This window comes from Otolemur garnettii, unplaced genomic scaffold (genome assembly GCF_000181295.1).
Source record: "Otolemur garnettii isolate 467f Iridium unplaced genomic scaffold, OtoGar3 scaffold00047, whole genome shotgun sequence".
Classification (NCBI taxonomy): Eukaryota; Metazoa; Chordata; class Mammalia; order Primates; family Galagidae; genus Otolemur; species Otolemur garnettii.
Genome location: NW_003852442.1, coordinates 1,466,817 through 1,481,648, shown reverse-complemented (window position 1 = coordinate 1,481,648; position 14,832 = coordinate 1,466,817). Strand labels below are relative to the sequence as shown.

The following is a 14,832-nucleotide window of genomic DNA, read 5'->3' as shown; positions in this document are numbered from 1 at the left end:
GCCCAGATGCCACCACACCACTGGCATTGAGTGGACAACAGCTGAGTGTGACCTGCGAGTGACAGGAAGGAGCTGAGCTGTGGAGGGCCTTGTCCACTAGAAACTGAAGCACCAGACAACTGCTTTTCAAAGTACTTCTGAAGTTTATTCATCAGCTGAACCCCAAAGTGTTGCCACCTGCCTTTGTCTGCCTCATGTACTCCTGATCATGAATTCAAGAGCAGAGCCACCAGCAGCCCTTACCTGAAAGAAACAGCACAGAAGGCCCACTTACACATATCACTTTAAAATGAGGACCAAAGTAGACTCAAAACTGGGGAAACAAAATTTGATTAAGATCTTATTTGGGGAAAACATAATGAAAATAAGTTTGTGTGTGTTTTAACCCCAGCCAAAGGCTGTTTCTTAAACTAATCACAGATGAACAAAGAACCATTTTGCTTTTGACATAATTTTTTCCTTTTCTTTTCTTTTTTTTTTTGAGACACAGTGTCACCCAGTTGCCCTCAGTAGAGTGCTATGGTATCGTAGCTCACAGCAACCTTTGGCTCATGGGCTCAAGCGATCCCCTTGCCTCAGCCTCCTAAGCAGCTGGGACCACAGGTGCTCACCACAACATCTGGCTGTTTTTCTATTTTTAGTGGAGATGGGGTCTCGCTCTTGCTCAGGCTGGTCTCAGACTCGTGAGCTCAGGAAATCCACCTGCCCCAGCCTCCCACAGAGTTAGGATTACAGGCGTGAGCCACCATGCCCAGCTGACATAATTTATCCAACAACAGCCTGTGACAGTTCATGCTGCCCTTTGCTTCATGCTCAGCTGCTCAACTCGAGCTGCACGTTTTTAAAGAGGTCGTCTTTCCAAACCCTTCACTGGTTTATCCTGTTTCCAGGGGCGTCTCCCCACCCTTGGCAGGTCAGTCACTCTTCTCAAGTCTCCGCGTTCATGTGCACCACTCCCCCTTCTCTTCTTCAGTTGTCGATGCTCTTCTCCCTGCTGCATCCTCACTCCTCCTGGGTCTGCCCATGATTCCTTCTCTTTCTCTTTTCATTACCTCATCTGTAACTGACAGCTAATAATTGTGTCCATCCACAGGGTACCAGGAGGTAGTCAGGTCTGTGTGTGCATGAAAACTTTGTGCAAGGTCCCCTCCCCCTCTTGCCTCTCCCTCCCCTCTGGCCACCTCCTTTATACTCTCTGCTTCTATGAGTTTGACCATTTTAGATTCCACAGAGATGTGAGATCATTCAGTGTCGGTCTCTCTGTGCCAGGTTCATTTCACTTGGTGTAATTCCTGGGCTTTGAGCATTGTCCTGGAACTCTGCGTCTTCTGTGAGATTGACGGTCGTACTCTGGGTAGGGTTGGTGCTTGTTTGGGACAGTTTTAGGCACTGGAGACTTCCTACTAAGTCTGCTGACCAGGCAGACCCCAGGATTAAGCAGGATATCGGGATATGGGAGAGAATTCTAGGCCTGGTCAGGAATGTGTTCATGACGTCGAAAGTGGACTACTCGGAGGACAAGCTATCCTGGCAGGTCTTGTTCATGTTTGTACCTACAGGCCTAGGAAGACAGCGAAAATGTGATAAAATCTTCATTGAATGAGTGAATAACTGGGCAAGTACCCTCACACCGAGGAAAGCACACAGTGCTACCAACTTGTACCGAATTCCAAGCCACCCTGTTCCTGTCTGAGTGCAATTTCCAGTGCTTGGAAAAAGTCACCAACCTGGATACACAAATGTGAAGAATTGAACCCTGGCCCCGGCAGGGTTAAGGAGCTGGGCTCCGATATAATGAAATTAACAGTAATGATGATGATGCTTCATAATGAAAACCAGCTAGTGGTTGCATCTTTAACATGCCTTTTTCCCACCTTTGCCACCACTGAGAATGTTAATCCATGTTTGTATCTATAATTGATGAGTGTGTTTCTGGATTTCAGAAATCTGAACATTTCTGAAGTCTCAGCCCATTTGGAAAAGGGTCCCAGTTTCCCGACTCTTACAGCATCCTTCGATTACCACACTGAATCTCTTTCTATATTTCTCTGTCTTGCTTTGCAATCAACTTGGCCCGTGGCAATAATGGAACGACCCTTTAAAGATATTTTATAACGCATTGCTGTGAAGACTTTGCTTTTCTTCTTGAATACCTGCTGCCTTCATAGAGGTTTCGAGAAACGGGCTGAGGGAGGAGGACAGGGGAGGCTGGGGTCTGGTGGGAGATGTTATAAGTCACCTCTGGAAGTAAATTGGAGGAATGGAGATGAAGCCCCAAGTAGAAAGAGGCTGGTACAGAAAAATCCGGCTACAGGCACAGAAGCTCGTGTCGCAGCTGTTATGGTAAGATTTCTGGTAAATTCTAACAAGTAATTAATAGCCTCAAACAAGACGCCAAGCATGACCTTTGCTGGGAGACGCTAAGAGCAGACTTGCTTGCCTGGAACAGGTGGCGAGAGGACTTTTAGAGAGGATGCGTGTGCTCGCTGGCAAGTAGCCGGTGCCTGAGAAATGTCAGATCCTTGTTTAGCAGGGAAGGCTGGGTGCCCATGGGGCCCTCACAGCAGAGAAACGGGTTGGAAAGTGTGGGCGCTCAGGTGTTTGTCTGCAGGCACCCCTGATCCCTGCTGATCCCGATTCTGTGGCACCCAGCAGTGGCCCCCCACCTCCTCTCCCACTAGTGAAAGTGACAACATAAGGAGTGACCGTCTTCTAGAATTAATCATTCTCAGACCTCTGTTATTATTGAGCATTATTAGACACCAGTTCTTGGATCTCCACATCACAACAGAGCAGGTTATCCCAGTGGTAAGTTCCTCCCTTTGGCCTGGAAGTTGATAAGAGCCATCTTAAAAAAGAGCAGCTTAAGGCAATATTGCTCGAGGACTCCCAGTGACAGAGATACTGAACTCATGCCTATTTGCTGTATTGTATTAAACCTTTCGCAAACGTGAATAATTCTCATAAACAAATCTAATTTCAAGAATGGTTTCTATCAATTTAGTAGCTAGTTGTTCGGAGGAAACGTTACCATTCTGTACATCCCAATCCTTTTTGCTCCTGAGTTATCCCCTCCTGAGGAAAGCCTGGCCGTGGGACATACCCCTGGGTTTCAGCTCAGAGTTTAATCATTATTTAGACAGTGGCTGTTTGCAAACTTTGGTGAATCAGACCACCTGGAAAACATGTTAAAAATGGAAAGGCCCTGTCATACATACTTCAACAGCCAGGATGGTTCTAATATGTGCCATAGTTAGAGGACCAGAGGCGTGGAGGAAGGAATCACCCAAGACAAACAGAAAGCCCAGTTTTGCTGCTTAAAAGCTGTGTGACTTGGGCAAGCTCCTGGGCCACCCTGAGCCTTTGTTTTCTCCGCTGTACAATGAGGGTGACAATACCTGCCTCCCAGCTGGACGGGGTGATACCACACAGCCAGGCACATCCCTGTTGTATGGCCCCTCCCTGGTGATCAGTGGGGTGCTCCTAGTGACAGCTACAGTGACAGAGAGGAAAGGGTGAAAATTGGAAAGTCACACGCAGCATATGATGTGTTAGGGGAAAACATTTACACGGCCCTCGCCACAGTATGATTGTAAGTAATATCCTGACTATGTGTTGGAGCATAATATCCTAAATAGCGGAGAACCCACTGCAGCCTCCCCAGTGCCAAGCTCAGGCCTGGCACGTAACCTACACTCAGCAAATATTTATTCAAAATGAACAGGTGAACAGTACAGTCACATTGAAAACAAATGAGTGCGTGTGTGTATGTGTGTGTGTGTGTGTGTGTGTGTGAAAATATATACAAGCTAGAAGCTTCTAGACCAAAGTAGTAATAGAGCTCAACTCTGGATACGGATAACACTGACTTTAGTTTTCTACTTTTTTGTCTGATTCCTCTGTAACAAACACAAAAGATCAAAGCAGTGTCTCCTTTGGTAAATGTGAGTGGGGCTGCAGCCAGATACCACGTGCCTGCAGGAGCAGGTCACTGCATGGTTTCAGCTTCCTCAAGGGTTGTCCTCTGTTGTCTGCAGAATTAAAAGATTTTAGAAGAAAGGGGAACTGAGGAATTTCTAAACATGAGTGGGATTTCTTTGATTCATCAGTTTCCTTATTCTGGTCATGGGATGTGCAGAGAGAGCTCACCCCGCAGCCTGGAGTCTGCTGGCCCCTGAGAGGCCACGAGCAAGGCTGGCCCTCAGCTGGTATCCAGATCTCACATCACAAGTGTTGTCACAACTCGTTGCTGGAATTAGGTGCGTCCCATGGGACTGCCCTGGGAGCGCACCCTTGGAAGCTTGTGCCTGTCCCCTGGACTTGGCCCATGTGCCCTCTCCCTGTGCTGATTTTGCTCTGCCCCTTTCACTGTAATAAATTTTAGCTGTGAGTATGACAATATGTCGTCTCCTGTGAGTCTTCCCAGCAAATCACTGAACCCAAGAGTGGCCTTCAGGACCAACATGTGACCAACTTTACTGAAGCCCCAACTGACAGCAGGTGTGAGACCCAAACCTCCTGAATGCACAGGGGTGGCCAGGACAGCACAGAGATGGGAGTCTGGCTGGACCAACAGAGAGACATGGTCCAGTGGCCCTTTGGAGGGGAGAGAGAGAGAGTTCTGCCTATGAGTTACACATTGTTAGACAAAATGTGTCTAACATTCTAGTCACCCAGGATTGTGTCAATAAAACACATTAAAGAAGGCTTGTACATTCATTTGTTCAACAATCAAATATCTTACTTAACAGGTGCCAGGTAGTGCTCTAGAGAAAGGTTCAACTGAGACAGATGAGGTCTCTACCCCAGTGAGCTTATGTTCCAGGTCATGGCGCTGACCAGGGGAGGAGACAGACACCAGTTGGGCAAATAGCAGCAGCCTCTCCAAGGAACAGAGAGGCCTTGGTATTTGAGCTGAGACACCAAAGGTTACAGGACACACAGGAGAAAATCTAGAAGACTCCAATCTGTGAAGCAAGTGGAAAGATCTCGAGCCCAAACTGCATTTGGTGGTGTTAAGGCATGAAAAGGAGGCCAGTGTGTCTGCAGCTTAGGGAGGGTTTGGAGAGAGGTAAGAAACATGGTAGGAGTGAGGCAGAGTCAGATGGATCCTCCAGGGCCTGAGAGACTGTGGTTAGGACTTTAGACCTTATTCTAGAACCCTGGGAAGTCACTGGAGGATGTTAAGCAGGGGTACTCCCAGTATGACAGAAAACTGACATTCTCTTTGGAGAATGGACTGTGGCAAGTAGAATGGAAGGAAAGACTTGGGTGCACTGCAGTGTCTCACCTCCTGCTCCTGCTCAGGACAGCTGGGGCCACTGCATGTGTGAGAAGTGGCCATCCTCTCAGGTGTGATGAGCAGTGCCTGTTGTCACAGTAGGGGTCAGAACGCGTGTAGAAAGCTGAGCCTTAGTCCATGTGCCATCAGAAGATGGCATAGGCCATGTGGCAGTCAGAGCTGTAATCTGATAGAGCATCATACAGGTGCCCACAGGATTCCACCAGGGGCTCTGGAAGGCCTGAAAAGGGGTCCAGGGGGAGACTGTTCCAGCTGTTACTGAGCCATGGGAGGTCATAGCTCCATGCCAGACCAGGCCAGCTGTGCGCTGTCTTCCCAGCCCTGATACCCTGCCAGGCCACCCCCCAGGTGGCTGTGCACATCTGCTGGTGGTGGCATCTCTCCACCCACGGGAAGTCCTGTTTACTGAGGCTGCTTCCTTTGGCTCTGGGTTCCTGGCAGAGGGAGAGAGCTCTGCCCCTAATCACTCCGTGAGCCCTGAGCTGTGATGGGCTGTGACCATCTAACTAATCCAGGATTCAGGAATTTGCTGCCCTTCACTCTCATCTGTGCTTTTCTTCTTCAGAAGATTCAAACCACACCTTTTTTTAACATTCAGAGCCATGACTACATGAGCTATTTTCAGACAATATATTTTCTTTACTTGAGAATTCTGTACCTTTTTAGCTGTCTTAAACCAAGTGGTTGACTTGAATTACCCAAGCAAGTATTTTATCTAATGTAAGAGGCCCAGGGGGCTGGAATTCAGTGGGGACCTCAGTCCCCACCTACTGTCACTGTGTTCCCTCCCCTTCCCTCCTGTCACTGTGTTCCCTCCAGGTTTAGAGTTGTTTGTTTCCTTCAATAGGAATATTCCCTCAGTAGGGATATAAAACTACCCTGGATTTCCCCGTTCCTGGTTTGTATTTTCCAGATTCCCTGCAGTCTTCCCTACCCTAATAGACGCCCCTTTGAGAATGAGCTACGGTGATACTTACGTCTCTTAAGCGTTGATCCAGAAAGCCAACCTTCCCTGCGACCTGTGACTCAGCTGGGTCCCTCTGGACCAGCACTTCTCTAACTGTGGTACTGGGACAATGCCCCAAACCCTTGGATCGGCTTCCTCTGACATCAGCCCCAACCCAGAGCCCCTACCCAAGGTAATCAGTGCTAGCAGTTTTGTGAATAGCTCCCCAGCTCCCCAGCACGGTACAGAGAGATTCCCCCACCCCCAAACCTTCCCCGGCACAGCCTGCAACTCGGCTTCTGTTAATCTGCCTGCCCTGTGTCTCCCTACCAACACCCAGAAGAGGCCAAGGCCTGGCACGCGCTCAGAGCAGCTTCTGTGAAGCTACATTACAGACTGAAATGAGCTCTGTTTTTAATTTGATTTTTTTTCCCCTGTAACAAGCAAAGTTCACATTACAGATAAATTGCCCAGAAATTCCAATTTAATAAGGCATATGCATTTTTCAGGCCTAGAAGCACAGCAAACATCTTGCACACTGGTACTTTTACACTGAAAGGTTTATTAAAAAGACAGCTTCGGAAATGTCAGAAATTTACATCGCATGCCTGGCTGATGGGTCAAATAGGCTGATTTGACAAAAGTGCTCGAAAGGCAGGAAACAGAGGAGCAGGCTGGCTGGTGGTCCTCGGCTGTCTTCCCTCGGATGGGAGGACATTCCCACCATTCAGTGTCTCCCACCCATCACGGGAACAGAACCTAAACCTGGGCTGGGGGGGGAGGGCTCAGCGAGTGACTGTCCCTCTGTCCTTCTCTCTCTGTGGGTATTGATTCTAGATAGGAGCAGCAAGCTGAGTTTCGGGGGCCCCAGGATATAGCCACAGCTCCCCCAGGTCTCCCAAGGGAAGGGGCACTAGATACCTGGGTCACTACAAAAGTTTTGAGACTGGTTATGATCCTTTGTTTCACTTCCAAGAAACACGGCCAACAGCATCCTTTCTGATTCACCCCTGCAAGTTCCAGCTTGTTTCCAGGAGAGCTTCATCTGTTTCTGTCTGTGCAGATTTTATGATTCTTGATTTTTGTGTATCTTAAAGCTTTCATAATGACCTGTGTACAGTAGAACCTCTGTAAGTGACCACCCAAGGGACTCTAACAAACTGGTCAGCACACAGAGGTGGTTACCATGAGGAACTAGGTGTACCGTACTGATAGGTATCTGTCGTGGTGTCTGGTCTATGAAAATTTAGTCAGCTTAAGTAGGGGGGGTCAGTGTAGGGAGGTGGTCAGCTATGGAGGGTCTGCTGTAATGAAACAGACAAATGAGAGAAGCATAACTACAGGGTCTTGTGAAAACATAGTTATATCACAGCTACAGATGCTTGATTGTTTTTAAAGGAAGAAAACTAGTGAGATGTAATCCTGTAAAACCACCCACACCCTGGCTCTCACTGGGCATGTGACACTCGCGGGCCTAAGTGCACCAGTGTCACTTTTAGAGGACAGCTTCTTGGTCACATCTCTGTGCATTTCGCTCCTTGTATAAGAGAACAGCAAATGTGTTAATTGTACTACAAAACTACAGCAGCGTGACACCAAGAAAAAATGACAGAGGGACAAAGATCATTGCCTGTACACCATGTGGGAAAGCTGGATTATTCGAGTCTGTTTTTATTTATATTCTAAATGGCATTGAGTAATCAGAGAATGAAATACAGTCCATTTAAAGCTGTCACTATTTCAAATACATTAATTCCCACAAACTCCTCCTGAGTCAACTGTGAACTCCTTACTTAAAAAAAGGTTGAGTCACCTTGCCCTGCGTTCTTTGATTTCATGATTGTTCCAAATGGAAGAAAAAAGAGGCAACAAACATTTGCTAGGCACCCTTTGTTCTGAGCCTCCACCCAGCCTGGAGAGGGGAGCCAGGACAACACCTGCTCTCAGGTGTGAGAAACAGACCTGGTGCAAGCCCAGCCCCCACAACAGGTGCACCTATGTTAACTTCCAGGTGGGCCACTTGCTAGCTGGGCTGCTCTGGGCAAGTTGCTAAGCCTCTCTGATTCTTGGTTACCTCATCTTTAAAACAGGGATTATGCCTCCTCCATCAGGTTATTTGGATACAGAAATAAATGCAGCAATGCCCATAAGTTCTTAGCACAGAGCTGGGCACAACAGCACATTCTTACTTGCATTTTACTGACTATAGCTCCATATTCACCCTGACACAAAGGAGCTTAGAGTTTGGTGAGCGGGGTAGACCAGTAAGTCCCCTCCTGTGCTCTGACTGGCATGTTAATCTGTGCGTGTGCCCAGCAAGGCCCCAGAGGGAGGGTGACTGATTCTTCTGGGGAGGTCATTCAGGGTGAAGAAGAGGAGACGTGAGTGGGGTCTTGAAAAACAGCACGAGTTTGCAGGTGGAAGCAGAAATTACTACTTAAATGAAAGACTGGTGTTTTTAAAGCAGTTCACTCTCATGAGTAAGACGTCGCTTCTGTTGTCACAAAATAGTGAAATGAAAATTGAGGCGGCAACGCGTCTGGGAAGCCCCGCGTTAGCCCCGTTCATTCTCTCCATCTGTCCCCATCACTGCTGCTGCTTCAGAACAGCAGAGCTGTCTCCTGGGGCTCTGCTTAGTTGGATAGTTCCAAAGCATTCTGGGGGATGGCAGAGATTGCTTAAGAAGAGGACACACGAGGCTCTGACCCCAGTGAAGCAGCCACACACCCACTACCTGCTGTTAGGTGCACCGCCCAAGGGCGCCCCGCATGGAGCCCAGCCCTCCACGTCAGTTTCACTGGATCCTCAGAGCCACCCCACAGCATCACGGGGGTCCCCAGCTCCCAGAGGAGGTCACATCGCTAGAACCCAGGTCTTTTTCACCCCAGAGTCCACACTGTCAAGCCCCACATCGCACTGATGGTGTGCACAGCAGGGTAGAGGTGGCACAAAGGGAGTGACCAGGGCTGAGCAGAGCTGGGAAGAGCACCTCCCCCAGAGGCTGGTTGGAAGGAATAAAGAAGGTGCCCGTGCAAAGGGCCTTGCACAGAGCAGGCCCAGAGTGGGTGGTCAGCCATTCCTTTCCGAATCGCCACTGTGGCTGGGTTTTTGTGAAGCACCACCTGATTCCTAGCATATGCTCTGTGTGCAGCACTTAGTAAATGCATCTTGAACTAATTGGAATGTAATCTGACATTGCTTTTGATTCTTTTCAGGTATTCTGTTTACAAGGACCCAGCAGGCTGGCTGAATATCAACCCCATCAATGGGACTGTTGACACCACAGCCGTGCTGGACCGTGAGTCCCCGTTTGTCCACAACAGCGTGTACACTGCACTCTTCCTGGCAATCGACAGTGGTGAGTGATTTGAAAAAGACTATCAAGTGTATGCTTTGAAATGTCTTCTGATACACCCAGAGGTTCTTGAGATGAATATAAATGTGTGTGGGCAGAGAAGCAAATGTTCACACACACACATTGAGTCAGTGGCATGCCCAAGTCCTGGAATCCTTGGGTCTCTGTGGAAAGTAATGTCCGGTGAGGGGTCAGAGTGGAGAGCTCACTGTGTCCCCTCTTCAGAAAGCACCAAGGCACCAGGCATGCTCTCATCTGCAGAAGGCCCTTTGACTCAATGAAAGCCTTCGCTTTCTTTCACCTTTAATACAAGACAATGTGAAGAAAAGCCCCCAAGGATGTTACTGACCCTGACAATTGAACTGTCTCTACGGCATTCATCCTACTATGACCTGCTACCACGGTAGACATCACAACACTCAGCTAGTAGCTTTCTGACCACAAAACAGTTGCTGTTTTCATTCAAAAGCTGAAAATGCAACAATCCTCTGCCAAACCCTAATTTAGATGCTGGGAACACAGGAGTGAACAAACACAGCCTTGTGGACCTGATACATCCTAGTGGAGAGAGAAAACAGTGTTCACAGTACCAGAGTTGTCCCTGCCCTGTTGAGATCAGACTACAGGGGATCAGGAAGGATTATTCCACTGACACAAACAAGCAGCTAGTTTCAGAGGATTGATCCCGTCCTGTTTTAGGGAGGTCGGTAGATGTTGAGATTATGTTCCTTGAGAAGCTGGCAATATATGAATGACTCAAGGGTGTCCAACCTATGGCCCACATGCTGATTTTGTGAGGAATGTTTTGCTTATTTTGTGAATATCAGAAAAAAGCATGCATGGACCTTTTTTTGGGGGGGGGCGGCTAATCAGCTTTCATTAGTATTTGCTTATTTATTCTGTGGACCAAGACAACACTTATTCTTCCAATGTGTGGAGAAAAGGTTGAACGACCCCTGGATAGGGAGAGGAAGTTTTGCTTAGGGAGTTGCCTGTGCAGAAGAGATGAGAATGTTAGAACAGAAAAGCTTTCCAGAAGGACATTAACAGAGGATGGCAATAAGCCAAGGGGATGTTTAAAATGCTGTATAAATGAAAAATAATCAACTATAGCTCAGCTTAAGTAAAGACTTCAGGGTTTTGAACTATATAAAGCTATACTTGTAGAAAAACATCTCAGCTAAGAATGCCACAAAGGAAGGTTGAAATACAGCATGGTACAGTTGTCATTGCCTTATGAAATAGTGTATGCAATTATTAATCAAAAAAATACAATATACTTTTTTTTGGCTTAGCGCCTGTAGCTCAGAGTCTAGGGCACCAGACATATACACTGGAGTTGGGTTTGAACTCAGCCCAGGCCTGCTAAAAACAACAATGATAACTACAACCAAAAAATAGCTGAGCTTTGTGGCGGGTGCCTGTAGCCCCAGCTCCTTGGGAGGCTGAGGCAAGAGAATCGCTTAAGCCCAAGAGTTTGAGGTTGCTGTGAGTTGTGATACCATGGCACTCTATCGAGGGCAACAAAGTGAGGGAAAAAGAAAAAAATACAGTATATTTTTTGACTGAAAGGAGAGCCTTCTTTCCAGGTAGCCAGTAATCAATCAAATGACACTTCTGCATATAGTCTTGCCTACATATATTAAGGAGAGCAAGATCATGATTTACACATTAGGAAATAGACACAGAATTCAGTGGATTTCTCAAAGTCATATCATTAAGATGATATTTTCCTGTCTTTGCTTTCTTTCACCTTTAATATTCTTTAAAATTTCTACCTGGAAGCAATAACATGTTTTAAGTCCTACCCTGCCACCTAGTAGCTACCAGATTGTGAGGAAATAACTTACCATGTTGTCAAGACCCAGTGAGACCTGACAAGCACATGTTTCTGCTGAGGGAACTCGGTCTCATCCATGTTTTCTCAACATTCAGCAAACACCCACATGAGTTCTGGCAGTGTGACTATCGGAGCTTCCTACAGACTCTGAGGCTCAGCGGCCGCTTCTACAAAACGAGGAAGATAATTCCTCCATAAAAGAAGTGACAGTGGAGAGTGGTACCCTCTGGACTCTGCATCAAAAGCCACATGAAATGTTCACTAAATGTGAATCCCACCCCCATGGGGGTTCCAGACACAAGAGGGCGAAGCCAACATGGGAGGTGGGTCCCTCCCATGACCCAAGGAAAAAACAGCTTGAGAGCTACTTCTTGTGTAACCCTGTTCATACCAATACCAGACAAAGAAATTTAAAATCTGTTGTCACAGATGTTTCCAGAGGACTGAAATGTCCCTAATGATGTAATGGCAAATAGAAACCAGGTTGGCATTAATATACAAAACCATCATTAGGAATAATAATCTTGAACAAGGCCCAAAAGACTTAGAGCAAGAAGAACACAATTTTAAAAAGACCTCCTAGATCAGAGCAACTTTTGTTTGAAAGCTCCTTTTTGTCACTCGCAGAACACTCATCTCTCTAGGTATTATGTTTAACCAGGAAAAAAAAAAACAAAAAACAATCTAGTAGATCAAAGTTAATAGCACTAAGTGATATCTCAACTTTATCTGAAGTGAGCATTTGTTTTTATTAATTTTATAGAAATTCAATATATTTGATGGAATGAAACAATAAGGGTTTTTGTCATATAACTCTAGGAAAGCTAAAGCAAAATAAATTGAAATGCCTGGAACAAGGAGTCACTCTGGAATTTATACAAAAGTATGTCAATAAAATATATGGCAGAAACTTCTAGATAGGATGCGTAAACCTATATTCTGCTACAAAACTAGAGAAATCCAGATAAATTACAAAGGGCGGATGATACCCCCCAAAATCTGCATTTATAAAGGCTTCAGAGGACGGCAAAAGCAGTGAATTCTAGATGCACTAAATACCAAAGAGGAAAGAAGCATTCCAGAAGGAGTATCCAGAGCCAGTTTTTCTTTTTCTCCTTCTGGGGGCATCTTCTGATTCTGGGAGACAGATGAGGGAAAGGAACCAAAAATACCCGTTAGATTCAGGAGGAGCTGCCCTGTGGACAGAGTGGGACAGAATGAAATCTTCTGCGGTCCTACAGGGACAGGAACCTACCTGAAGAAGGTCTACCTCTCCTCAGACACAGCCTACCTCTTGTTTAAGATATTTGCCATATTTGGGGGCACAAGGAGTTGGAAGGTGGGATAAAGGATGGCTGGAGAGCTGGGATGGTAACAACTGAAGGGCAGAGCTGGGTCTCCTGGAGCCCTTGGAGCTGAGCTACTTACTTTAGGCTCTCAGCCAGAAGCCCAGGAGGGCCATGACATCACTAGACCTGGAAAGGAACAGGAATATGTAAGTGGTCAAGAGAAAAATCAGACCACAGAGGATCCAGTGCTCTGAATTAGCACACAAAGACTTTAAAACAACCATGATTACTGTGTTCAAGGAAATAGGATAAGAGACAGATTTGGAGCGTATTGCAATAATGCAAGTCTAATCTATCAAGTATTGAACACAAATGTCTTAACACTGTGATTAAGTAAATGAGGTGAAAGCTATTTTAATTAGTAGGATGTAAGCACTCCAATTTGTACAAATAATCACACATTGAATCCCACAAAGGCATAAATGTATTCATGATCTATGTATATATGACTTAATTTTAAAAAAAAAAGAGATTAAAGCCGAGAGAATTACACCAGAGATTCGAAATCTACAAGAAAGAATCAATGGATATTTCAGATGTGAAATATATACTATCTAATATTAAGAACTCAATAGGTAGATTTCACAGCAGAACACAGGATTTTTGACCCAGACTATGCATCTATGGAAAATACTCCAGTGGAAAAAAAGAGAATAAAGTATGGAAAGAAATCAGAGAAGAAACTAGTGGAGTAGACATGATATTGGAGTCACAGAAGGATAGAAGAGTGATAAAAATATTTAAGAGCAGAAAAAAATATTTAAACACATAATAGCTAAAATTGATGAAAGACATTTACCCACAAGTTCAAAAAGTTCACCAAGCCACAATCACAACAAATGTGAAGAAAAATCCTACCTCAGGCATCATAATCCAACTGATACAAACCAAAACCAAAGAAAAAAATGTTAACACAGCCTGAGAATAAAAGAGACGTTTAACTGAAAGGAGCAACAATGTGATGCGTGGTTGATCTCTAAATAGAGATGATGGGATCTAGAAGTCAGTGGGAAAACATTTATTTGAGCACTTTAAAGACACCTGCCAACCTAGAATTCTACAGAAAGAAATTCAAGTTTTTCTTTCAAGGTGAAGGATAATTAAAGACTTTTGGGATGAATAAAAAGTAAACAGTTGTGCTGCAAGTAGGTTCATATCTTGTACTAAAGAGAATGTTTCAGGCAAAGGGAAAATGATCCCAAAGAGACCTGAAAATGGAAGACACATACATAAAAATAGAAAGGTAAATACATGGGTAACATAATAATTGTAATTACATGAGGAGTTAAAAATAGTTACAGAACTAAAATACGTGACAATGATAACACAAAAGGTGGGAAGCAAGAAATATATAATAGTTGGAACAGGTTCTATTGCATTGGTGATGTGATTAAAGTAACATAAAGAGTAATCTCTTAATCTTCTTAACAGACTGTAATAAGCCAATGTGTCTACACTGAAACCCTGGGTAACCACTAAAAGAATAGAAGCTAACAAATTAATACCAGGGGAAAAAAGTTTGATTAATTTGAAAGAAGACAATAAAAGAAGGGAAAAGAACATTAAAAGATGGACCAAATAGAAAAACAAAGCAATACAATAAATATAAACCTAATTGAACCATAATTAAATGCAAAATGTAGGAAGATTAAATATTCCAAGTAAGATCATCAAACTGTTGTTCGGTGCTGCATGAACTAGACAAACTTTAAATAGGAGGAGGAAGAAAGGATGAAAGTAAAAGATAGAAAAATACAGCTAGATAACAATATCCCTCCCAAGAACAATATAAAAGTATAGTTTAAGGCAGCATTTTCCAACCCTTTTTATCTCACAGCACACTTGCACCTGTAGTTAAACTTCTATGGCACACTTTAAATTACGTTGATCCAAAAAAAAAAAGAGTAAAGGCCAGTGCCTGTGGCTCAGTGAGTAGGGTGTCGTCCCCATATACCGAGCATGGTGAGTTCAAACCCGGCCCCGGCCAAACTGCAACAAAGAAATAGGCGGGTGTTGTGGCAGGTGCCTCTAGTTCCAGCT

At 45.1% G+C, this 14,832-nt stretch overlaps 1 protein-coding gene across 4 annotated transcripts in view; it reads left to right on the top strand.

Annotated features, from left to right (window-relative positions):
* CDH13 (cadherin 13) overlaps positions 1-14,832 on the top strand; it is a 964,648-nt gene that overhangs the window by 923,109 nt on the left and 26,707 nt on the right. For all 4 annotated transcript variants that reach the window (XM_012806161.1, XM_003791299.2, XM_003791298.2 and 1 more), the window contains one exon: positions 9,464-9,606. In XM_012806161.1, the coding sequence (XP_012661615.1) occupies positions 9,464-9,606 (143 nt within the window). The remainder of the gene's footprint in view (positions 1-9,463; positions 9,607-14,832) is intronic.